General features: G+C 41.6%; 1 protein-coding gene across 4 annotated transcripts in view; it reads left to right on the top strand.

The window, feature by feature from the left end:
- Positions 1 to 24,038, top strand: part of SH3RF3 (SH3 domain containing ring finger 3) — a 405,318-nt gene extending 381,280 nt beyond the window's left edge. For all 4 annotated transcript variants that reach the window (XM_066577431.1, XM_066577438.1, XM_066577455.1 and 1 more), the window contains 2 exons: positions 13,782 to 14,116; positions 22,577 to 24,038. In XM_066577431.1, coding sequence (XP_066433528.1) covers positions 13,782 to 14,116; positions 22,577 to 22,745 — 504 coding nt within the window. In that variant the 3' untranslated portion in view covers positions 22,746 to 24,038. The remainder of the gene's footprint in view (positions 1 to 13,781; positions 14,117 to 22,576) is intronic.
- Positions 24,039 to 24,549: the final 511 nt, after the last annotated feature.

Genomic DNA, 24,549 nt, shown 5'->3' with positions numbered 1-24,549 from the left:
GCACATATTTTCCATTTATGTTAGAAAAAATTGTCACCGCGCTACGTGGTACTTGTATTATATGTGTGAAAAACACTTTGTCTTTAGCAATATGCGTAAAGGCAAGTGGTAATATAAGAAAGACACTTACTGGGAAGGAGGGGGGTGTGTAAATTACAGATGCACTATATGGCTTGAGAAAGGTGTCGTTTAGACACCAAAACGCGTTGCCTGCCTGTTACGTTGTCCACAATCGGTGAATTGTTAAATAAAACCTTGGACTTTATCCAGTACACCGGTGTGTACCTTCGTCAGTGATTGGAGTCTACACTTCAAGGAGGGGGCTTCTGTAATTTATACACGCCCCTCCTTCCCAGTAAGTGTCTTTCTTATATTACCACTTGCCTTTACGCATATCGCTAAAGACAAAGTGTTTTTCACACATATAATACAAGTACCACGTAGCGCGGTGACAATTTTTTTCTAACATAACTGTGTTATATATTTCTCTGTGAGGGTTACCCTGTATCAGGGAACCCCTTTTAAATGTCCTGCAGCTCTCCAGTTAACACGTGGATCGGGTACTTGTGGAACCTTAGTGGAGTGGAGTTTTGAAAACCTTGTGGCGCATTCCTACCCTGCTTATACATATTTTCCATTGATGTGTTCTTTATTGGAGGACAAGTGTTCCTGTGCAGATGGAATACATCCGTAGATATCTATGTGTAGATGTTTTATCTAAACAATGCAAACTAGATCATTGATTCTGTGGTGAGAATGAGCATACACTAAACATGCTTCGATACGTAATCCGTGTTTGTAAAATCTCAGCAAAAATCCCAAACTGTTAATCTTAAATAGTATTTTTATCTTTAAAAGACACAGTGACTTTTTTCTACATTATCAAATTATGTTGCACACTTTTGCAAATGACTTTTGTTGCTACAGTGCAACTAATATAACAAATGGAGCAACTTTGAAGATAGGCTAAGTTGAAAATTCCATATTATTTTGGTCTAAATCAGCTATGCAGACCTATGTGTTCCATGGAGAGGTGTAACTTGAAGCTCCTGGGCCCCAATGAAAAACCTGTAACAGGTCCCCCAACCATAATGCTTTATTCATAGTACTGGCTTCCCTATATGGAGAAGAGAGGCCTTATGGGCCCCCTAAGGCTCCTGGGCCCGAGTGCAACTGCATCCCCTATAGTTACACCAGTGGTTCCATGGTTACAGAATATAAACAGTATGCAGTCTGCGCCTACAGGCTACTTTAGTATGCAGAATCCATGCACTGTTTTACAAGCTCTGTTGGACTATGTATATGAAGATACTCCTCCTATATGATGTGATACACCATGCGCCTATTTTTTTATTTTGTGTTTGTAAAGAAATGAAGAGATTAACATGTATTTATGGCATCTGGATGTAGAGTAGCTCATGAGTTATGAGCCGTATCTCCCCTCTCTCTTATGTCTCTTCCCCTTTTCTTATTGTCTGCCTAAGAGCTCTATTGATAAAATTGTGGTAGTTTGGCAGTATATAGCATAGATGACAACCAAGGTGACTGCTTATTTGAATACTAGTTTGACTACTAGTTCCTCTACGGAATAGGAAGTGCCACCCTATTATGTTTAGTGGTCAGTGTGAAAACTACAGGGTTTTAGGATTTTTAACAATATAGATTGTGACTAAGAGTTAAAGAAAATTCTCCCAAAATTTTCAAAAACAGTATATTTAACATAAAATCATGATTTATCCAATAAGTCCTTTTCTGGTGATATTTTTCCTTTAAATGTCCTACTGAGCTCAATGCCTTTGACAATCCACAGAGAAACTCTGAACTTTTTAAGGCCGGCTTCACATGGACAATGCGCGTGCAATACGCAGTGAATAGAACCCATTGATTTCCATGGGTTTATTCATATGTGTGTAATTTGTGTGCACATTTTGGTTGTGCAAAAAAAAGATAGAACATGCTCTATCTTTCTGCATATTTGTGCACCAAAGATCCCCATAGAAGTTAATAGGGGGTGCGTAATATGCAATGAGATGAGTGAAACACTGCGTAATTCCACTGGAAAAAGATCACATCTGGAACTAATTAGCCATTTAAATCGGTACGTTTATTTGCCGTGTGCAAACAAGCATGCCATGTTGGTAGAAAAAGTACAGTAAAATACGCTGATGCGTGCGTAAAAAGCCTCGTTCATAGTCTAAAAAATTAAACTAAGGCACGCGTAATTGCACTCACGTCCGTGTGAAGCCGGCCTAAAAGATGTATGTGGTGAAATGTCTTTAGGACATCTAATCAAAACTGCAATGGAATGGAGGCAAGGGCGTAACTATAGAGGATGCAAGGGATGCGGTTGAACCCGGGCCCAGGAGCCTTGGGGGGCCCATAAGACTCAGTACTATGAATAAAGCATTATAGTTGGGGGCCCCGTTCCAAGCTTTGCATTGGGGCCCAGGAGCTTCAAGTTACGCCTCTGAATGGAGGCTCATATTTACTGTATGTAAAGGGATAGAAAATAAGGATGGTCTTTTCAAAAGATGACCTAGGGAGAGTTTTCACCATGTAAATATGTATAATTGTACACATTTTTTTCATATCCTGTTTCCTGATGTCTAGATTTTCTAATAAAGTTTCCCAATAATGAGCAACAGTGCTGAGTGCCAATAAGCTCGCTAGGGCAGGGTTCGTCCTCGGCGCTTAGGCTCTTATTGAGCTCAATCAAGTTCCTTCCGGATACCTCTTAGACAGTCCACCTGTCACCAATTGGTTCCCAGTTCACCTAGTCTGGAGCCACATGTGGCCTGTGATGCCATTTATACAGCCTCATACCATTTGGACAAAGAAATGCTTGTCTGTGTGGCTCTTCACATGTAGTTTCCACGTCAAAGAGAGGAGGCATAGCGCACGGCTTGGAAGCCAGGATTTATATGCACTAATGGTGCACTGTGTAGACACCTGAGTCCCGATGTACCCGAAAATGAGGTCCCTTGACTACTGTTTGGCACTCCAGAAATGAATCCATAAGTTAGAGGTGGCTGCCTATGTATATGGCTCTCTCCTGTATAGTTTATCAGATTTATAGAATGCTAGTCGGTTACCACAACACCCATAGTCTTTAGTCGAGAGAGCCACATACATGGTTTCCTCCTCTCTAGATTGCTGACTAGGGGAGAAGGGAAGTCATGGAACTGGAACCTGTACCCATCACTCATTTATATCTTACACTTTTGATATGTCATAAATATAGGATATATGGAAATAAGCTTTATTGCAGTCCTAAGGGGTGTTTCAAGATGACAGTAGGGTCCTTGAACTAGAAAAGGTTATCCTACCCTAACCTAGTTACTGCAGGACATGAACAGCACTTACTAGCTAAAGTTGAGTATGGATGAATTTGGTAAGTGTCCTTTTCAACCACGTTTTTGGGCTGTTCTCCAGCATCTTCTAACTTTCTAATTACTAATTGTGTTCATAATCTTTCTACCCATAAAATACTGGTTGACACTGAGCAATGGCCCATGCGCATCACATTCAGTGAACCACTTTTGTGGTGACTTTTCTGTAAAAGTAATTGTGTATGGTGTGCACTTGATTTATTAATGGGCCATTCCAGTGATTTTTTTTATACATTCATTATGTAGTTATTTAAGTGAGCTAGTGTTACCTTGGTTAGTTATATCTCTCTGTCTATTACTCCTGGCCTCTTTCTCCTCAGATGGTCATGTGATCTCAGCTCTGACCAGTTCATATCTGCTTGGAGTTATGTGTTCAGTTATGTGTTCAGTTTCTAGTCAAATTCTCAGTTTGTGCGATGCTGTTACAGACAGCTGTTACCACAAACACTGCCTAGAAGGGGACACAGACACTCCTATCACAGTTACTGCTGGTGATCAAACAGCTCCTGTCACACAATTATAGTAGAGGAGATCACAACTCATACTCTTGACTATATACTTATGGTCTGCAGCTTATTTAGAGGAATATAGAAGATGATGATAATTAAACTGTCCCCCAAACAGGCAAAAATGGTATGGCCTCAGCTGATGCTATGCTGATGCATTATGGGATAGATGTGAAACTAAAAGTAAAAAAATCTCAGCTTTAAGATTCTGTCAGATAAGCATCAAACAGGGGGCTGCACAGCATGAAAGTGGCTGGAATACACAGAGGAGACCTCCAGAGTATGACAGGCAATCGGGTGAGGGGGCGAGACATGAAAAGATGTGTTTTTGCCAAAGTGACCCTTTGAATATTCGTATTAAAAAATAATGTATTTGCAGTGTGTGCATTTACCTGGCTTATTTGTGAGTATGGTTTTAATATTAAAAGATGCAAGCAACAAATGATACTATTCTGTACTAGATGCTGGTGATTCTGCCCTATAGCATACCTGGCAAGTTACAATGAGTGACATTAACAATCATTGTCATAATTCAAAATGGCGCATATATTGTTCTTGTTAGTGAAGCGAGTGTCTGCTTTGCACCACATTCAAGAAATACGAATAGAAAAGAAAAAAGGCCCTTTTTGCACACAAATAAAGGCTGGGTTTTGAAGTAAACTGCATAGATAAACCAAAACTACCCCTTCTCCAATATAAAATGTGATAAAAAATGACAATCATTTTATCGAAATGCAAATTGAAAAACAATGCCACAAAAAGTTAGACTGACGAAGCTTGATACATGTGATCCTTGGTGATAAAAAATCATGGGAGCCGTTTCTGGGTCAATAGGTTATTGACTACACATAAAATGTTGAGCTTCTGTTTCCTAACATCACATTCTCCATGATATTATGCCTTGATGTGGAGCTTTCTCTAAACTGAAAATTCATAAGAATGTTTAGAAATAAAGTCTTTGCCGTGGAATCACTTGACATTATAGATTACAGCTGTTAATGTGGCGGAGAGGAGACATATGTAGCTTCTTGGCATCCATCTGTGCACAATAATCTTGGATTCCCGATTCACACCTTCTCTGACTTTTTGACCTTGGGTTACAAGCTCTCGGTCTTAGATAAAGAGTATAACATGCAATAACTTTTAGAGAGTCAAAATCTGTTATTGCCCACCTGGCATTTTGTCTGCTATAAACTTGCCGCAAGTACCAGCTGGATCCTTGTGTTTAATGTTCATTTTATACATCATTGTTTTTACATTTTGATGAGTTTTTGCTACAGAATAACATTGTATCGCCTTGCTTTTTCTTAGCTGACATGTTTATGTATTAGACTTTTCTAAACTATACATGAGATCATTGCATTGTATATATGCAAATATTTTACTGCAAATTACCAAAGACATAAGAGGGGATTTATGAAAGGATTTTCTCAACTTTTGGCACACCATTTTTGTGGAAGAGTTTGCAACAATTTGCCTTTGTACACTTTTCTTGCCACTTTTCAAAAGTGTGGAAAAAACTGAAGAGCCACATAGTGACTCTCCGTGCCGACCTTTTCTCCACCTTTCCAGGCTGTCAGCCGCGATAGGAGTGCAAGTGCACAGGTGATTATAGCCGGTCACCCCCCCCGCATCCATGCCACCGATGCCGTTGCTGCCACCGCTGCTGTGCAGCATTCAGCGATCCGTGGGGATGAAGTAACGAGCGCCTGCGCTCAGTGGTGTGGCCCACTGCAGCAACATTTACAGAACTGCTAAGCTCACCACTCCGGCCCACTGCAGAGCTTTGTGCAGTTCGCAGTGGCGGTGGTCACTGCTCCCTCTCACATTTGCGCTGCGTCCACACTGACCGCTCTCCGTTTCCTCCAGGGCCTCGTCCGATTACCCCCAGCGCTCATAACTCCAGAGTGCTGCATCTGACCTTCCTCCAATGCGGCCGGCGGTGGCTACAGGACCAGTGAGGCCGAGCACACCCACAATGCTGGACACCCAATCAGTAACAGGGGGCGTCAAGCCCCTGTCAAAGTCCTTGTATCTTGGCTCCACCTGTACTTCTGGTGGCGTCAAGATACACTAATACCTATATATACATACTTGCACACACACACATATATATATAAATTAGTTTTTATTGACTTTTCTTGGCTTACTACACGGTTTAATGTAAGACATTGTGTCACAAGAAGGTGTTATCGACTCCCAACAAACACTGCAATTAAATAGAGTTGCTGCATTTCCTATTTCTTTGCAGAAGAAGAAAACATTGAGTATTGAGTTTACATATACTGGAATATTTACCATGTAAATGGATTATAGTCTCCAAACATGATCCAGGTTAACCCTGTCAGTTCCACATGATTACTTCTGTCAGCTTGTTGGTCTTCAAGGCCAATGATGATTCATTTGCTTTGTCTGCTCATGTTTCCGCTAAATAAATAGATATTTGACATTGCTGGAGGGGCAAATTACAACCCAGCCTTGGCTGCACTGATGTCTTGCATTATCTTCTGGTCCTACTTTGTATATTGTAATGGAATTGTAATGCTTTTAAACTACCTGCCTGTCAGAAGGACCAGCAACATGTTGTGCACATCGGCAATTATTGACCTCTGTTTCTACTGAACCGGAGAAGCTGAAATCTGTATTCCGAATTGTGGTGTCAATACCCCCTTTATTTTTATAACAAGAAGCAACGGAACAGATTTATTGCGATGGTTTAAATGGAAATGTAAACTCACAAAGTGAAATATATTTCAGAGCAAGCCAATACCACCAACAGTGATTTACTAGTGGAAAACTTCAGATCACTAATAACATTTATTACGTGGGCAACTTATCAAATGAAGCTATAAAAGCTATTGCAGGAGGAAAGTGCAGCGACTGCTCACTGCCACCGATTAGATTACAGTTGTCATTTCCTAATGTGAAAAGCAAAGGCAATGATCTGGCAATTTTTCACCTGTTCTGTTTTTTAACAAAAATTGCTGTAAGTTTTCTGACCAGCTCACTTATAGCATTAATTCCAAAAACTGTTGACCATGTTCACACATCGTAGGTTTGTTGCGGTTCTTCTCTGGGGTAATCTACAGCAAAATACACGGCAATGCATGTAATGGGGATTTAAGCATCTCATCTAGAGATGAGCGAGCACCAAAAAGCTCGGGTGCTCGTTATTCGAGTCAAGCTTTCCGAAATATTCGAGAGCTCTATTCGAGTAACGAACCCCATTGAAGTCAATGGGAGACCCGAGTATTTTTGCAATTGACCCACCGAGTGCTGAGTTTTTCTTTTCCTTTTTCTCTCTCTTTCTCCCTCTCCCTCTCCCTCTCTCTCCCTGTCCCTCTCCCTCTCCCTGTCCCTCTCCCTCTCTCTCCCCAGCCAGCCACATACTGCTGTGAACGTGCCCACGCTGGCACATCACAGCAGGAAGTGGTAATGCGGGGAGGGGTCAAACACGGTGTGGTACTCGCTCGAGTAACGAGCACCATCGAGTATGCTTATACTCGAACGAACATCAAGCTCGAACGAGCATGTTCGCTCAACTCTAATCACTTCCACATGTAGTGGTAATAAAGCCATTCAGAGCATACTGCAGATTGTGACGTCCACAGCAATCTTATTGTGTTGCATGATTGGGAAGGATTTTCACAGTGGAATTTACCCATGTCATAGATTTTCGCAGTAGATTTCTTTCCTTGCTATACATCAAACTGTGGCAGATGTGTATCTGCTGTGTCTGAACCGATCATTAAATGCAGAGCAAATTACTATAAAGTTGTTTTTTACATATATTTTGTCAGAGACCAAGGAACGAATCCTTTGACGGATTTCTATTGGATGCCAAATGATGTGAAAATGCAGCATGCTCTATTTTTTTGCACATTTGAGCAGGGAAGGCACACATCTAGAACTAATTAAACTAATTGGCCATTTCAAAGGCTTAGAGCATCGGTGCGTGTTTTTTTTGCGCATGCAAGTAGTACACTTGACACACAGATAGCCACCACCCGATACGCAAAAGCAGGAATACGCATACGTGTGAATCCGGTCTTATGACCTTGTTTTCTGCAATATACATGGCTCTGTTGTTTATGCTCCGTGTAGCCCTGTCATTTGTTCTTTGTATAGCCCTGTTATGGCTGTTTTTTTGCAATGTTTGTGGCTGTTATTAGTGCTCTATGTGGTATTGTACGTTATTTTCTTTATGGCCGCCTGCAGACGGGCGGAAATTCCGCGGCAGGATTTCCCGCGGAATTTCCGCCCTTGGAAGCTGCCATAGGATTGCGTTAACAAACGCAATCCTAGGCAGACGGCTGCGGTTTGTCCGGCACATCAAACAGCCGGAGCCGCGAGCGCGGGTGAGTACGCGCTCTCTGCAGGCGCTCGGGTCGGGTCCCGCGGCAAGAATCCTCGCAGCCGGATTCGACCCGCCAATCTGCAGGCGGTCTATGGCTCTTTTATTTACAATTTTTATGGCCTTGTTATTTGTTTAATGTATTGTTTTTGGCATGCTGTCGCTTATGTGGGCACTCAATGGCACCTTTTCTGTATTGGTTCATTCACATCAGCGTTTATGGATTCTGTTTTTCTGTTCTGTTATAGGAGCAGAAAAACAGAATCCTTGGATGGAACGTATCCATCCTATGATGAAACCGAACGGTGCTGAACGGGAGGACTACTTAGCGTGTACCTAAATGCATTCAGCGGCAGGTTTGAGTTCTGACAACGGGGAATGTCGGGGAAGGTAAGTCTAAAACTTACATCCCCAGACGCAACAGGGCAGCTACTTTGAACCCATAAGCTTAATTTATAGGGCTCAAAGTAGCCAACAGAGTCTCTTAAAGAATATGTAATGCAGAGTAGAGGGCGCTGGAATTGCAGCTGGAGAAGATTTGGCCCAGATAAGATGTGGGAGGCCATGAGCAGAGTGGACCTAATAACTACATGTGTCAGCAATGTGTGGCAGTATAGGTCAGAGACAGAGACAGGAACAGGAGAGTTCAGCTGGAGCCAGGAGGCAGGACCAGAGAGCAAACTGTCAGGTTCAGCTAAAGCCTAGAAGCAGGAGTAGCTGGAGTGGAATCCCAGAGTCCCGAGGGCAGAAGAGATGGCACAAAGCTTCCGCAGGTCACCATCAACAACAGTGAATCAGATTGAGACTAGGACTAATTATGGAGTTTCCATTGTCAAGCACATTTGGAGGGAGTCTCCCAGAGGAGCAGTGATTGCATTGCTGTTTAACCGTTTCCAATCCACTGTCTGACGTCTAAAGACATTCTGATTGAAGGCTATACAGCTTCGATGTCTGAAGATGTCCGGCAGGGTATTTTTACTGTAGATTACTGGCCGCTCTGTTATCGGGGGCCTCTCCAGCATGTTACATACTGCAGTACTGGCTCTAGCCAGCAGATGACGCCATTGTGAAATGGCAGAAAGAGAAAACCCCCTAGAAAACCCTGAATCCAAAATTGGATTGCAAAGGGTTAACACAGTAAGGCCACATTGTAATATTAGGACAACTGTTGTATGCAGGTACTAATCTTAGAAGTAAGCTAGAAGACAAGCCCCGAGAGAATTGTGGACTTTAGCTATACATTTGAGACTGTCCCCTCAGCATCATCCTACTTACGTACAAAGGACTGTTATAGTCACAGAGACTGAGTTAATTCCAGTTAACTCTGTTGGTGCTCTTATTCGATAACTTTGAGACTGTTATTGCGGGGTATATGCTCAGCACCCATATTTCAGTTGTCATTGTAAAGATTTATCAGTAAATCATCTTCAGAAGAGTGAACCACATACATTATTCAATTCTGTTTCTGGCCTGTCCACCTGCACCTTAAAAATCTACTTCCCCACATGGATTTAGGCCTCGTTCACACAAGCGCTGTTTTCACGCATTATAGGCGCGTGAGAATATCGCATCTAAATAGAACCAATGGTTTCCTATAGAACCATTCAGATGATTGAATTTTAGACGTGCTACATCCTCGCACCAATCAAAGATAGGGCATGCGATTGCAAAGCTCGCATCTAAGGTCTGTGGTGCGAGTAAAGATCGGACCTGACCTATCGTTGGCGCGTGCCTTCCATAGACTCCTATGGGAGCTGGATAACATGCACCTTGGATCGTGTGAACCAGCTAATTAAAATAGCTGGAATTAACCTGTTCACGCGAACTTTAGTGCAATATAATCGCCATCTTTTCACGCACTTATACTGCCCTAAAGAGAATACTGCTGCAAGAGCTGTTAACTTGGCCTTAGGCACACAGTTGCTATCATGTCTCCGAAGTGACTCTGTTATGAGCATATGTGTTTTATGTATATAATATTACTCATTTTATGTATAAACATTGTGAGTGTTTTTTTTATTGCACCAAAGGGGAAGAAACTTTGTTATATAATACAAATATATAACATACAATTATATAATACAGAACTTGCATGGCGGATTTAATATTAATGTATGTCTAACTTTCAAAAGCCTCTTTCAGTTTCTGAGAATGCTGCCTGTTTCCCATTTAGCAGTCAGTGATTCATGTCTCAATGATGTTGTCTTCTGGCTTTACCTGCTGCAAGCTTCACATCTGATGGATGGTCAGTCTGACAGCTGCCACTATTGTCAAGCATGTCAAGTAGATTGCAGATTTACTGTAGGTTAGAATGATGAGAATTCCCCAGAACTCTTTTTCATCTTCTACATGTAATAGAGTATTGTAGAATTTGATTTTATATAGACAAGGTTATCCATATGACCATACATCAACTGGTAATTCCAGTGATTAAGACCATGCAGCTCTTCTCTCCTACCAGAAATAGACATACAGGAGACTAACCCTACTGTTCCAGGATAGGTTAAAATCTAACTGATAGTGTAGTGGTCTGAACCAGCCCCAAATTATTGATTAACCCTTTCCAATCCACTGTCTGACGTCTTCCTGCATTCTGATTGAAGTTTGTACAGCTCCAATGTCAGAAGACGTCCGACAGGGTATTCTTACCGTCTATTGCCAGCCACTCCACTGTCGGATCCTCTCTGGCGCACACACACTGGCTTTAGCCAGCAGATGGCACTGTTGTATAACAGCAAAAAGAGAAAGCCTTTTAGGAAACCCTGAATCCAAAATTGGATTGGAAAGGGTTAAGTCTTCTCTCCTCTATGAATGCCCCTGAGTAGATTGAGTCCTAATCAAATTCCAAAGAATATTTCTAATTTGCTTGATTACATAAGTGATCAAACAGTTACTGCATCTGTGATGAGCACCGGAGGATCGATTTTTAGAATCCCTGAATTGAATATAGTTAACCCTCAAGTTTAAAACTGGTTATAAAAATTGTGCTTTGGTTATGGTTAGCAATAATGTAGAAAGCAGAGCCAAGTCTGAGATCTAATGAAGAAAGCAGGTTACATGCCCATTGTATAGCGTAGGAACTGGAGTGCAGAGTTTGCACGTTCTATCAATGTTTATGAGTTTTTCTGCGTACACCATATGCCGCAAAAACCTAATCAGATTAATTGGTTTCTTGAAATTGGTTTCTAATATGTATATATGTCTTGTTTCCTGACATACTGTATGGTATTAAAACGTGTAGACAGAGGAAGATGTTTGTAAATATATTCATAGCGCTGCAGCACTGTGTAATAACAGATAATGAATAAATATGCAGCAAGATTGGCAGCCAGCTAGTAAGGCAACGTACATTCAAATCTGGCTTCTATGTCAAACTTCACATTAAAAAAAACCTTCAGCAGGGAAACAATTTTCAGCGGCCTTTTGGAAAAGCAAAGGTGTAATATGACTAATTGCTATTTGCATGACTGCCAGTTTGAAGAAAATCATGCCTGTTAGTTCCCTCCGTCTTATCAAGTCGATGGCATTAAAAGAAATGCCTAACATCGTTCCAACACTGAGGAGCAGTGACTAGCTTACTATGCGAGATGCACTTGGTGATGGAGGTGGCCTCTAACACTAGGTAAACACTAGAGATGAGCGAACGTACTCGTTACGAGTACTTACGCACCCGAGCACCGCCATTTTCGAGTACAGCGGTACTCGCGCGTAAAGATTCGGGGGGCGCCGTGGCGGCACGGGGGGTAGCAGTGGGGAATGGGGGGGAGAGGGAGAGACAGAGGGCTCCCCCCTGTTCCCCGCTGCTCCCCCCCGCACCGCCGCGCCTCTCCCCGCCCCCCGAATCTTTACGCCCGAGTACTCGAAAATGGCGGTACTCGGGTGCGTAAGTACTCATTACGAGTTCGCTCATCTCTAGTAAACACTAGTAAATGATAATGTCTAATTGCCATAAAGGTATGACATAAATAAATCTTGTGATTTGTATAGAGCCAATATATTCCGCAACGCTTTCAGGTACCGGGTACTCATTTTACTGACCTTGAAGGATGGAAGGCTGAGACAACCTTGAGCTGGCTACCTGAACCATTTAGGGATTAAACCTGCAACCTTCAGGTCGTGAGCGAGAGCTTAGGACTGTATTTCTGCTGTCTTACTACTCTGCGCCACACAAGGCTCATAATTATGACTTGCATTGAAATCGGTTAGACCAGGGGTCCCCAACTCCAGTCCTCAGGGACCACCAACAGGTCATGTTTTCAGGATATCCTATAGTAAGAACACCTGTGGTAATGTCTGAGGCACCGACAATAATTACATCACCTGTGTAACACTGAGGAAATCCTGAAAACATGACCTGCTGGCAGTCCCTGAGGACTAGATTTGGGGAACCCTGGGTTAGACAACCATCCTAACTTATTCAGGTGTGGCTGAACAACTACAGTGCTGCTGAAAGTGTCCTATAATTTTATAATTTTGTAGTCCCAAAATGCAAGTTTTTAAGCTGCTCTATATAGAACAAATCCTTAACACCACAAGCAATAACAAATACTGCTGCATATTCAGGAGACATTGCCATAAGAACACCCTCTTCTCTGGCGTTACTTCCAGTATTTGCTGAGGCTGCACCCCGTAGTCTTCCTGCACTGCCTGCCCACTACATGCATTCTGTAGATTATACTGGTAATACAGAGCTCTCCATACCATTGTAGTTGCATGCACCAGCATTTGGCTATATTTCCATTTATTTTGATGAAATGTTTCATTTGAAATATCTTATTAGACACATTTTGTTGGATGGGGGTTAATTGATACTTTTTATGGCACACTTTAAATATGCTTTAATTTTCTATTCCTGGAAAATGTTCTAAAATTAGAAACAAAAAAAATTAAATTCCTGAATAGATGAATTCAGCAGACTGTACTAACAGATAATTACAGCTGAGCAATTCAAAGAGAATAATAAAATTAAGTGAGTTGGTGTTTCCACTGATGAAAACAATGAAAAACCATTATTAAGGGTATAATAAATTATTTTTTTTTCCACTGGAGTTCTGACACTTAATTAACAATCTTATGGTATTCATTATATACATAATATGTCTGCTTTAGAGATTTGGTGAACTCAAGCAAAAATTTGTACCTCTGAGTGTTCCGAATTTAAATTATAGCCTTTTTTGTTTTTGACAATCTCAGGGAATGAAACTATTGACGGGCTATCCTTAGGATACGTCATGAATAGCAAATCGGTGGGGGTTTGCCACTAGAGTTTCCCACTGGTCAGCTGATGATAAATTGCTGCAGACTGACAGAATGCTCAGAACACCGTCTTTTTGGCAGTGACCCAGTTTGGTACTGCAGCTCTTTCCTATTGAAGTGGATGCTGCAAATGTAATTTAACCATATTTATCCTACACACTAGCATTAGATATAATATGGTGGTGATATATGGTTTTACCATTGTATCAACAATGCTTCTTTATCTTTTTACCATACCATACCATACAGTCATTAATAAAATGTGTTATCTTCCAGAGAGAAAAAAAAGGTGGATTGCTCAAACTTTTGGCTGGAGCCTCTGCAAAAAAGAAGTCCCGTTCTCCTCCATCCATCTCACCAACACATGATCCCCAGGCTATGGTGGAAGGAGTAATTCAAGGTGCTGTAGGACTCGAATTCTCAATGACGAACCATGGAAGAGCGGGGTCATGTCCCATTGAAAGTGATATGCAAGGAGCAATGGGAATACATCCATTACACAGAAAAACTGGCTCTTTAGATCTCAATTTTTCTATTCCATCTCCAGTAAGACAGCCTACCTGTGCAATGGTAGCTGTACGCCCAGAACCCAAATCCCTGTCCAGAGAAAGGTAAGAACATTTCTGAAAAACAGAATCACTGTATAATGTATTGCTGGCTTTGTAATGGAATAAAATAAAAATATATATATAATGTGCTTATTTATCTTGAAGCCATAAAGCATATGATATTTTGCACACAGAATATTTTCCAATCCCTTCTAGTACATCTGAATCTTACGTTTTTCACAGCAAAATCTCTACACAGGTCAAGGACATTTTTCTTTAAGCACTTGAAAATAGATTCTAAAAGTCTCAAAATGAATTTCCATAAGTTGAAAAAAAACGAATTCCCAAGAAACATATAGAACTCTTTTTTGAGTTAAAATTAGTATGTTGAAATGTGATTTAAGTCTTTTATGAAAGTGACCATTGATGTGATTTTATGCTATCAATGCAGAGTGATTACACTCTTCATTTACTTGGAAAGATAGTGCCAGACCTTAAAATCATCTAAGCAAATTCACTTTAACTGGTTCTCTCATATGTATTCATAGCACGATGACACTTCCCAGCTAAACTAATAAACTCATCCACAGCACACAATGATTTTCTTGAACTAATTTTACTTTTTTCTGCCACAAGCTGACATCTGGAAGGCAGGGGTTTGTGAAGGTGTCTATGAGGGCTCTTAGAGTACCGCTTCTCTGAGAAATGGAAATTCTCTTTAATTAACGAAGACTCAAAAGTCACACGCAGCCCACAGGATATCATCTTTAAATTGTGTTATCTAAAATATATAGAAAAATGTGTTTACTTCATTTGTAGATGTTCTTTGTAAATTGTAAGAAAACTTATCTTACTTCCTTACCTGTCAGTTGCTAAGTCCCCTAGTACAGCCAGTAATTAAAGATGTTAAAGGCATTTTATGGGACTTAAATGGATTCTGTCATTAGAAAACAAAAAACTATACTTACCTATTCCTCCCCTGTCAGTCTTCTTGCCACATCTTCTCCCCATCCATTATCTCCTGGCTCCTGCAGTCCCACCCCCACCCTTTCCCTCCCTGGGGTCACCTCACCGCAAGCCGGCCAATTCTTTGTCTTCTGGTGATGAAGTGTCCATTCTCTGCAGTTATTCCTCCTGCAGGGCAATGTACGGTACGTCACTAGTGACATAGCATTCATAGCCTAGCAGGGAGTGCCGAGCTATTGCCGAGACTACGCATGCCTGCTGTCTCTCTGCAATAGTATATGAACTCTTGCGGTGAGACAGAGCACATGCGCAGTCTTGGTAATAGAGTGGCATTCATTCCTAGCCAGTGAATGTTACGTCACTAGTGACGTAGCTTACATTCCCCGGCAGGAAGAAGAATGCCGGCAATGGAGACATCATAACAAGAAGAAGAGGATCCGGCCAGCTGGAGGTGAAGTGATCCGGGGGACTAGAGAAGATAGGTGAGTAGAAGATGCAGTAAGGAGCCTGTCTGGGGAGGAATAGGTAAGTATTGATTTTTTTTTTTAATGACAAAACCCCTTTAAGTATGGAAAGGCCATCAATTTCAGATCGTTTTTCTGCAGCTCAGTCTCATTCAAGTGAAGGGGATGTATACTATCCTACCAGAATGGATCATGTTTTATTAGCATGTCACGTGTCCTAAACCATACTGCTTAAGATGCAGACCCTTGGAGGAGTCAGCCATAGTTTGATATGGATCAAAATTTCTAAAGTAAACGGTAGCAGGATCCCAGAGATAGTGTGAATGTGGTGCTCAGCCAAAGCCACACTGTCAATGGCTTTCAATTGGACAATTATTAACCCCTTCAGTGGCAGGTTTAGATAGTCTTCAGTACATTTCAGTGCAGCAAGCCCCGGAGATTTTCCGGGCGTTCCACTAAATGGGTTAAAGCAAGCGAACAGCCCAAAGAAAATATGATGCTAACAATTATAATTTTATTGTGCAACTCCAGAAGACAGTAGCAATTTATCAGGCAACAAAAAGCCCTTCATACAGCTAAGTGATGAAAACTTGGGATGATGGTTAGGATAAAGAGTAATGCAGGGTCCAAAAGAGGTAAACTAATGTTTGTTGCCTGAAAAGTTTCTACTGTCTTCTGGAGTGGCACAATAAAATTTGTAATTTTTTGCATCATATTTTTTGTGAGTGCTCACGTGCTTCAATAAAATAGTTTGTGATGGGAACTGCACATATTGGATATACGGATTATGATGTTGCACACAAGTCATCTATCACACAGCTCAATGCATTGGCCCATGTACAGTGGTGCAAGGAGCATCATCATTGGACAGTTGAGCAATGGAAGAGCATTGTATGGAGTGACAAATCATGCTACTCCATCTTCAGATTAGGTGAATCCCTGGCATCCTGCACATACCTGGGTGTGCAGGATGCCAGGGAACGCTTTTTTCCTGAGTGTGTTGTGCCAATAGTTAAGTACGGTGGAGGTTCCATTATAGTCTGGGGATGTTTTACATAGCATGGTCTTAGTTCATTGATTGTGGAAGCAAGAACCATGAACACAGATGTGTACCTTAACAGGGGCGTAACTATAGAGGATGCAGGGGATGCGGTTGCACCCGGGCCCAGGAGCCATGGGGGGCCCATAAGGCTTCTCTTCTCCATATAGGAAGCCCAGTACTATGAATAAAGCATTATAGTTGGGGGCCCCGTTTTGCATTGGGGCCCAGGAGCTTCAAGTTACGCCTTTGTACCTTAACATTCTAGACAATAATCTGCTGCCGACAATGTGGCAATACTCTGGGAATGGTTCCAACAAGACAACGCGCCTCATTACAAATCCAACATTGTTTTACATTGTTTTGAGGGTATAAATATTCCATGATTGGACTGGCCTGCACAGAGTCGAAACCTGAACCCTACTGAACATCTTTGGGATGAACTGGAATGTCAAGAAGAATGAACAACATTAGAGATGAGCGAACGTACTCGGATAAGCACTACTCGTCCGAGTAATGTGCCTTATCCGAGTACCGCTGTACTCGTCCTGAAAGATTCGGGGCGCTCCGCTGCTGACAGGTGAGTCGCAGCGGGGAGCGGGGCAGAGCGGGCGGGAGAGAAGGAGAGAAAGATCTCCCCTCCGTTCCTCCCGGCTCTCCCCTGCAGCTCCCCGCTCCGCAGCGCGTCCCGAATCTTTCAGGACGAGTACAGCGGTACTCGGATAAAGCACATTACTCGGACGAGTAGTGCTTATCTGAGTGCGTTCGCTCATCTCTAAACAACATCCATTTAATTTGATAGAACTCACCAGTAGTTTACAGAATGAATGGAGGGAAACACAAGCTGAAGTGTACCAGCCACGAAGAATATCCGATTAGGGCCAAAGAAAGTCCCAGTGCATATTAACATATGTAAATAAATACTTCTTTTGATTCTTCTCAGGTATCCTGTTTCTTATGGTAGTATAGTACCTGACATACAATCAAGAGGCCCCTTCAAACACCTGATTGTTTAAAGTTACAAATGTCCCACCTCCTTTAATCTGATATTGTTAGCATAACCTAGGGACACATCATCAATATTTAAGTCCTGGATAATACCTTTATTATCCAGGACTGACTGCGCTGCTATTCCACTTATGGTGGATTTGCAGCAGAAATCCTGCGGTTTTGCCGCAGCAAAAAGAAAAAATGAGATTTGCACGGGATAAGCGCAGCTTCAAAACTTGCGTCACTTAGCCACTGGTTTTGAAGCAGTTTTGCTGCATACTTTTCCGTTGCAGCCAGGTCTCCCACATAGAGAGGAGCGAGGCTGCAACAGGAAAAAAAAAAAAAGAATTGACATGCTGCGTCTCGGGAATCTGCGCCATAGAGCCTGCTAATGCTGGCTTTGCAACAACAGATTGTCTACCCAGTACCCAGTGTGGACGAGATTTTTGACAAATCCCATCCACATGGCTGGCTAATACCAGGATAAGCGGCTGCAGGCGGATCTGCCACAGGGAAATTCCGCAGCATATCTGCCCTGTGTGAACCCAGACTAATTGTCAGAGTTTTATTGTCTCTATATTGGGGGCTCAGTCACACGGCCGCATTGGCACCCGTACACCGGCGCTGATGCACCCGTGTGACTGACAGTTAAAAGATGGCCGTACCTGAAGACGGACGTCTCTCTCCAGCACTGATGAAAGAACACATGACCGGCAATGAAGCCGGTTACATGTTCTTCCTCCCGGCGCTGCAGAGAGGAACGTCTTCAGGCACGGCCGTCTGCTGGCTGCAGTAACACGGGCGCCGATGTGCCCATGTGACTGAGCCCTCATGCAGTATTGCAGACCTGGTGCCCCCACTACCCCTATACCAGATCTCTCAGATGTTGTAACCCGTCATTATCACATTGGATAGATTAAAGGGTTTGTTCCAAGATTACAAATTATCCCCTATCCACAGGACATAACTTGCTGATTGGTGGGGATCTCACTACTGAAACCCCCGCTGATCTCAAGACCGGGGGTCTCGTATTCTGCCTTTTACTGTTGGGTTGCTTCTCCCCCCAGCAGTGATGGCTATTCCCAATGATCAGCAGCTTCTAATCTTGGTACAACCCCTTTACATCCTATTTTCATTTGTATCTCCAGACCCTCCTGTCTTTGGTATGGGAATTGCCTTTTAATATAACAACCCTCATATGTACTATGTTGTGTTTTTGGAGAAAAAAAAAGACTTATTAATGTGGAATCCGCATCAGGTAGCTGTACGCGTATCAGCCCAAAAACATACTGATAGGTGGGTGAATTTAGATTGTGAGCTCTGATGCCGACATGGGCCGAAGTAAGTGATGACAAGCTCTGTACAGCACTCCAGACTTTATATATTCACTATATAGAGGAGCAAAATAAATAGATTAGTGTTAATCTGCATGCGGATCCTTGCTGAAGAAGCCACAAATTCACAGCACAAGTCTGAGGAGCAGCCTCGGATTTCAGATGCAGATTCTGCTGCAAATACACAGAGGATTTCCAGAGGAAAGCTCTGCTGTGTGAGTGTACTCTAAACCATTTGTTCTCTAGGTCCTCAGCTATCAGTGCCGGTCATATTTGCTCCCACTGTCATTGACAGTCATTGTAGCTGGCATTCTGGGATGCACATGACCGCATAACAGTAAATATAAAACTTGGATTTTTAAAGCACATTTCCAGTGGTCTGAATGAAAATCATTGTATGTGTCAGAGAACTTATGATATTTTATATAAGCCTTTCTTCAAATTCTAACACACTAGGATGCACATGAGCTGGACATTAAATTGACTTAGGTAAGAAGAGAAATCTAAATGTTCAGGCATCAATTACTTCCTTCCTCAATGATTTAATCACTACATTTTCCACCATGCCAAGCTACCGCATCTTTTACTGGGGAGCTATGAGTGCCCGTCTTTATACTATTCAATATGTGCTTGGACTGCTTGCATGCATTGTTTTTATATATATTTAATTATCAATGACTTGGTGACATTAGCCTGCAACTATAGGTAGCAGGCATAGCAACTGCTATTGAGTCTAGCAGTAGTGGGGACGCACTTTCACTTAGATATTATGGTTTCTACAGAGAGCAATGGGAAATTGAATATAGATCACTGGGAAACCCATAAATATCGAGGAATAATCCAGGGTGAAGGCAAAAATAAAGAAATCATATGTACTGATGCAGAATAAGCCTGTGAGAAACTGGTCCTGAATACCTATCTAGACCGCAGATAAAAGGGTCCAGGAGTGGGGCCATGAGTGGAGCTAATGCCACACTGTGTGTTCTTGTTAAATAAATGGTAAGCCTGCAAGGAATGAACAGTGTAGCAAACAAAACTAACCCAATTGGGACTTCCTACAAGTGAATTAAATGCAGGGATGCACATAAGCATTTTGTATATATGGTATACTATATGCTATATAGTAGCAAAAACATGTGCCTCTGAACTTATATACATTCAATGCCTGAATATAATTGCACAACTGTTATATTTACTAACTGCAGAAAAGTGCAAGGTTCTTAGCACATATTCTGATCAAAATATGTGGGCCCATCTGCTACGTCCAGACGACCTTCATTCAGATGGTACTTATTCTGAACAGACTCTCCTCTCTTTAGGCTAATGCGTTTTTAGGAAAAAACAAACAGTATGTGTTAGGCTTCCCCTTGCCACTCTGGTCTAGGGATGTATGCAACCATCCTAGGATGAATTTCTCACAGGCTGCACAGACAGCAGCCATTTTATTGAATTCCTGGACAGTGTTTCATGGCTTAAGGCTGGTTTAGACACAACGATTATCGCTCAGCGATAATCGTTGTGTTTTTTTTACAGTGCGAGGTGATCGCTCAAAGGTTGAGCAATCACCTTGTGCTCCGAGTGGAGGATGCAGAAGACAAGCAGGGTGTCCCCACTTGTTTTCTGCATCCAGCAGTCCTCTGTTTGGAGTGCCCGGCTGTTATACAGCCGAGCGCTCAAAGCGGCAGATAAAGAACACAGCTGGAGTGCTCAGTTCTTCATACCCCGCCTGTCTTCAAGGAGCGGGATACAGCCGAAACAATAGTATCAGCTGTATCCCGCCGTGAATCCCTGATAACTGATCGCTGATCTTTCAGCATGCTAAAAAAAACAGGGATGGCTTAACAAAAACTGCAATATGTCAGTGCAGTTAGACACAACGATGATCGCTCAAAAGATGGCTTTAAGCGATTTTTGAGTGAAAATCGTGTCTAAAAGGGCCTTTAGAAGAGCCTTCAGATACTGACCTTAATACTAATTACTATGAGAAATATCAACCTGCTGTTTTAGCACTTCAGGGAACTCATGCAAAACTCCTTTCAAGTCACACAAAAGGCATTTTTGGTAGGGATGAGCGAGTATACTCGCTAAGGCACTACTCGCTCGAGTAATGTGCCTTTGCCGAGTATCTCCCCGCTCGTCCCTAAAGATTCGGGGGCTGCCGCAGATGACAGGTGAGTTGCGGCGGGGAGCAGGGGAGAGAGGGAGAGAGAGATCTCCCCTCCGTTCCTTCCCACTCTCCCCCGCAGCTCCCACCCCACGCCGGCCCCCGAATCTTTAGGGACGAGCTGGGAGATACTCGGCTAAGGCACATTACTCGAGCGAGTAGTGCCTTAGCGAATATACTCGCTCATCCCTAATTTTTGGCCAAAGCTACCCCTCTATGTACTTATGGATATGACCATTTTTGTACACAGAGTTTTACCATTCCTATATCTTAAAAGACTTAAAGGAAAAAATTTGTAAAAAGGGATACAAATCTGTTAAAATAATAAAAGTAGTGGTACTTACTCATCCTCTTCCTCAATAATCCAGTTCTGCAGCCCTGATGCCCTCCTGGTGTTTAGGAAAAGCTACTTCTTGACTGCTGCTGCCAATCAGAGGCTGCAGTCATCATGTGCCTTTCTCCTGGCATCATTGCTTCCATCATCTGAGTGGTGATGCCAGGAGAATGGCACATGACCACTGCAGCCATTGATTGGCTGCAGCAGTCAGGTGGTAGTCATTCTTAAACAGAGACTGGGAGGACCGCAGGGCAGCAGTGCTGGATCACCAATAGAGAGGATGGGTAAGTACCACTGCTTTTATTGTTTTAACAGATTTGGATCTTTGAATTTTAAAAAATTGTCTTGCACTCAGACAGTCCTTTAAATGCCATTGTTGATATGGAAGGTTGATATGTTTGTCATTATTGTCGTATTTATACCATAATCTATATTCTTATAGCAATCTATGTCTTTCCTCCTTATTACCCTATCATTCTCAGGAAAGCGATGAATTTTCACACTGTGTCCCTAATATTTTGTGTATTTTGCTGTATTAATATATATATTGATTAGGCTTTAGAAAATTTCCTGCCACTGCTGCTGAAACATACCATAAGCCTTACTGATTTGCAACTCTTTTTGAGTAGCTAGGTTCAGTGGATGTGTGGAGGGAAATTTTTTTTACAATGATGCAGTACTCTTGGAGAGTCTAGTCTTCACAAAACTTTCTAGGATTGGTATGGCCTTGGAAAGTCCCTCTCAGCTGCACTTAGTATGAGATGCAATACCATGGCATCTACTGTAGCTTGCACCATTTCTGACCACTCACCTTTATTATTTAAATTGTCTCTTGATGTTACCAATTCCCCTAGACATAGTCTTTGGAAATGTAACCGTTAAAGGCTACAGTTGATATCTGTCTTGCTGGTCATCAGCAGGAACTTTTCGGTTTTAATGAGGGATCAACCTCTGGGATTATACCATAGGCTTCCTTGAAGAGTTGCCTGCAGGAGATAATTATTAAGGAACTACATTCTATTACATCCAAAATCAGACATCTAGGCCAGGTTTTACATGTTTGCTCTTCTTCACTACTGATTCAGGAGCTCAGTCATGTTATCAATCTTGACTGTATACTTGAATGCAACTGTTTTATTGTACTGCCCGACATGCAAGCAGATTTTGTTGAAATATCTGTCCATTTTCTTTAATCTTATGATGTATCACCTAAATGTTTTAAATTTCAGATATCGAGTTGTTGTTCCCTATCCACCGCAGAGTGAAGCTGAAATTGAACTTAAGGAAGGCGACATTGTGTTTGTACACAAGAAACGAGAAGATGGCTGGTATAAGGGCACATTGCAAAGGAATGGAAGGACAGGGCTTTTCCCTGGAAGCTTTGTGGAAAGTTTCTAAATATTTCATGCAGCATTTCTATACAATGAAGGAGCATCCGACAAAAAAAACCTTATGTTATGTGGAAACATGGTAGGTGAAGACATATATGACACACAATAAGCACAAAACATCAAAGGAAATGGATGCCAAAACAAAATGAGTTGCCATTTTGACTTCCAAAGATACCCTTGGTCCATCAGCCGATGATCTAAAGGGAACCATACGTTTGATGCCCATCACTGAGAAATGGCTGACTGGAAGTTCCAGTGGTATGTTGGAGTAGTGCCTTCTGCTTGGAACCATGGACTGAGAAGATGCACATATTGACCATGTTTGCTAATTGTGATGTGTACATCCAATAGGAAATCACTTTAAAATGAATCTTTTATTCTACGCTAACTTATTTGTATACACTGCAGTGTTCTTATTACTTGCCTATGCAAGAGGAATAAATTATATGAAACAGCCAGTGGGCTTTGCACATTTAACTGTACACTTGATGTAGTGGATTATGGGATATTCTGCTACAGTAATACCTGCACAATAAAGGTCACCATTGTTTTAAAAAAAAAAAATTATGTCAAAATTTAGATGACTATTTAGCAAACCACTGAATGTTGGTCTTTCTTTTACTTGTACGATGACTTTTGAGTAGGATTGTTCTAATATTATGTTTACATTTTTTACTGAATTTGTTTACGGACAATTACCGTCTCATTGAATTTTGCTAAATGGTTTTTGCTCAATCATCTTTCAGTTTGATTAAAACTGATACCAAGAACCAGCTGAATAAAAGAAAGCACAATAGCAAGAAAGACAGAGCCTTGTCAAAGCTTCAAGTGCTTGACAAGACATGAAATACAAAAACAACATGACTGTTTTTTCCCTGGATCAACACCACTCTTCTCCATGAGCTGTCTATGCTGTTACATCTCACTGAGCTGCAATACCACACCCACCCACAAGACAAGAGTGGTGCTGTTTCTGAATAGAAGCAGCTATGTTTTTCTAATTTCATGAAATCTGATAAAGGAAATTCGTTGTAAATGCAGTTATAAGTTATGTGTTAAATGAAAAAGCAGTATTTAAAATGAGTAAGAAAGAACTTAGAATCATATATTTATTACTGACATGTTATGAGGACAAGGAATTTAAAATAGATTAAAAAAATAATATAGTAAAATGCGCTTGTAAAAAGAACACTGCAAATCCCTGTGAGGAAAATATTTGTGTACAGATTGTAATGTTGTGTTGGAGTTCTGTCCTTTTCATTTAATGTTCTGGAACTATGTTAATGAAACACAATGTCTGGCTAGGAAAGTCTTCATCTAGTCTATGCTAATAAATAAAATGACCAGCAAGAAAATATAGATTTCTAGGGACATGGCACTGCAATTATTATGATAGATGAATAATTAATGCCAGGGAGAAACTCTAAAATATATTAAGTACTAAAATTGTTTCTGCTGTATGCCACAATAGCCAAGCATTCAATAAGAGTTGTCAAGGATGGGTACTGACGACTGACATGACGTGCTGACATGAAATCATTGGAACCAAACACTGATTATATAGGGTCATACCGCCTCTATGCATGCATTACCTCTGTACATGCAGTCCAATGCGGTTAATTTGTTCATGGTGTGACAAAAAAAAAACAGTAGCATGCCTACATGGGAAATCAGAGGCATTTGGAAATTGAATATCTCAAGGATGCTCTGTAATGGCATGAAAGGATAGGCTATAGCAGAAAAGATCTACAGTAAGTCTTTTACTGCATATGTATATATAGCCTAAGGACACATAATAACAGTGTTTCCCA

This window comes from Eleutherodactylus coqui, chromosome 1 (assembly GCF_035609145.1).
Source record: "Eleutherodactylus coqui strain aEleCoq1 chromosome 1, aEleCoq1.hap1, whole genome shotgun sequence".
NCBI classification, from domain to species: Eukaryota; Metazoa; Chordata; class Amphibia; order Anura; family Eleutherodactylidae; genus Eleutherodactylus; species Eleutherodactylus coqui.
The sequence above is the reverse complement of the archived record's forward strand: the minus strand, read 5'-3'. Positions and strand labels throughout refer to the sequence as shown.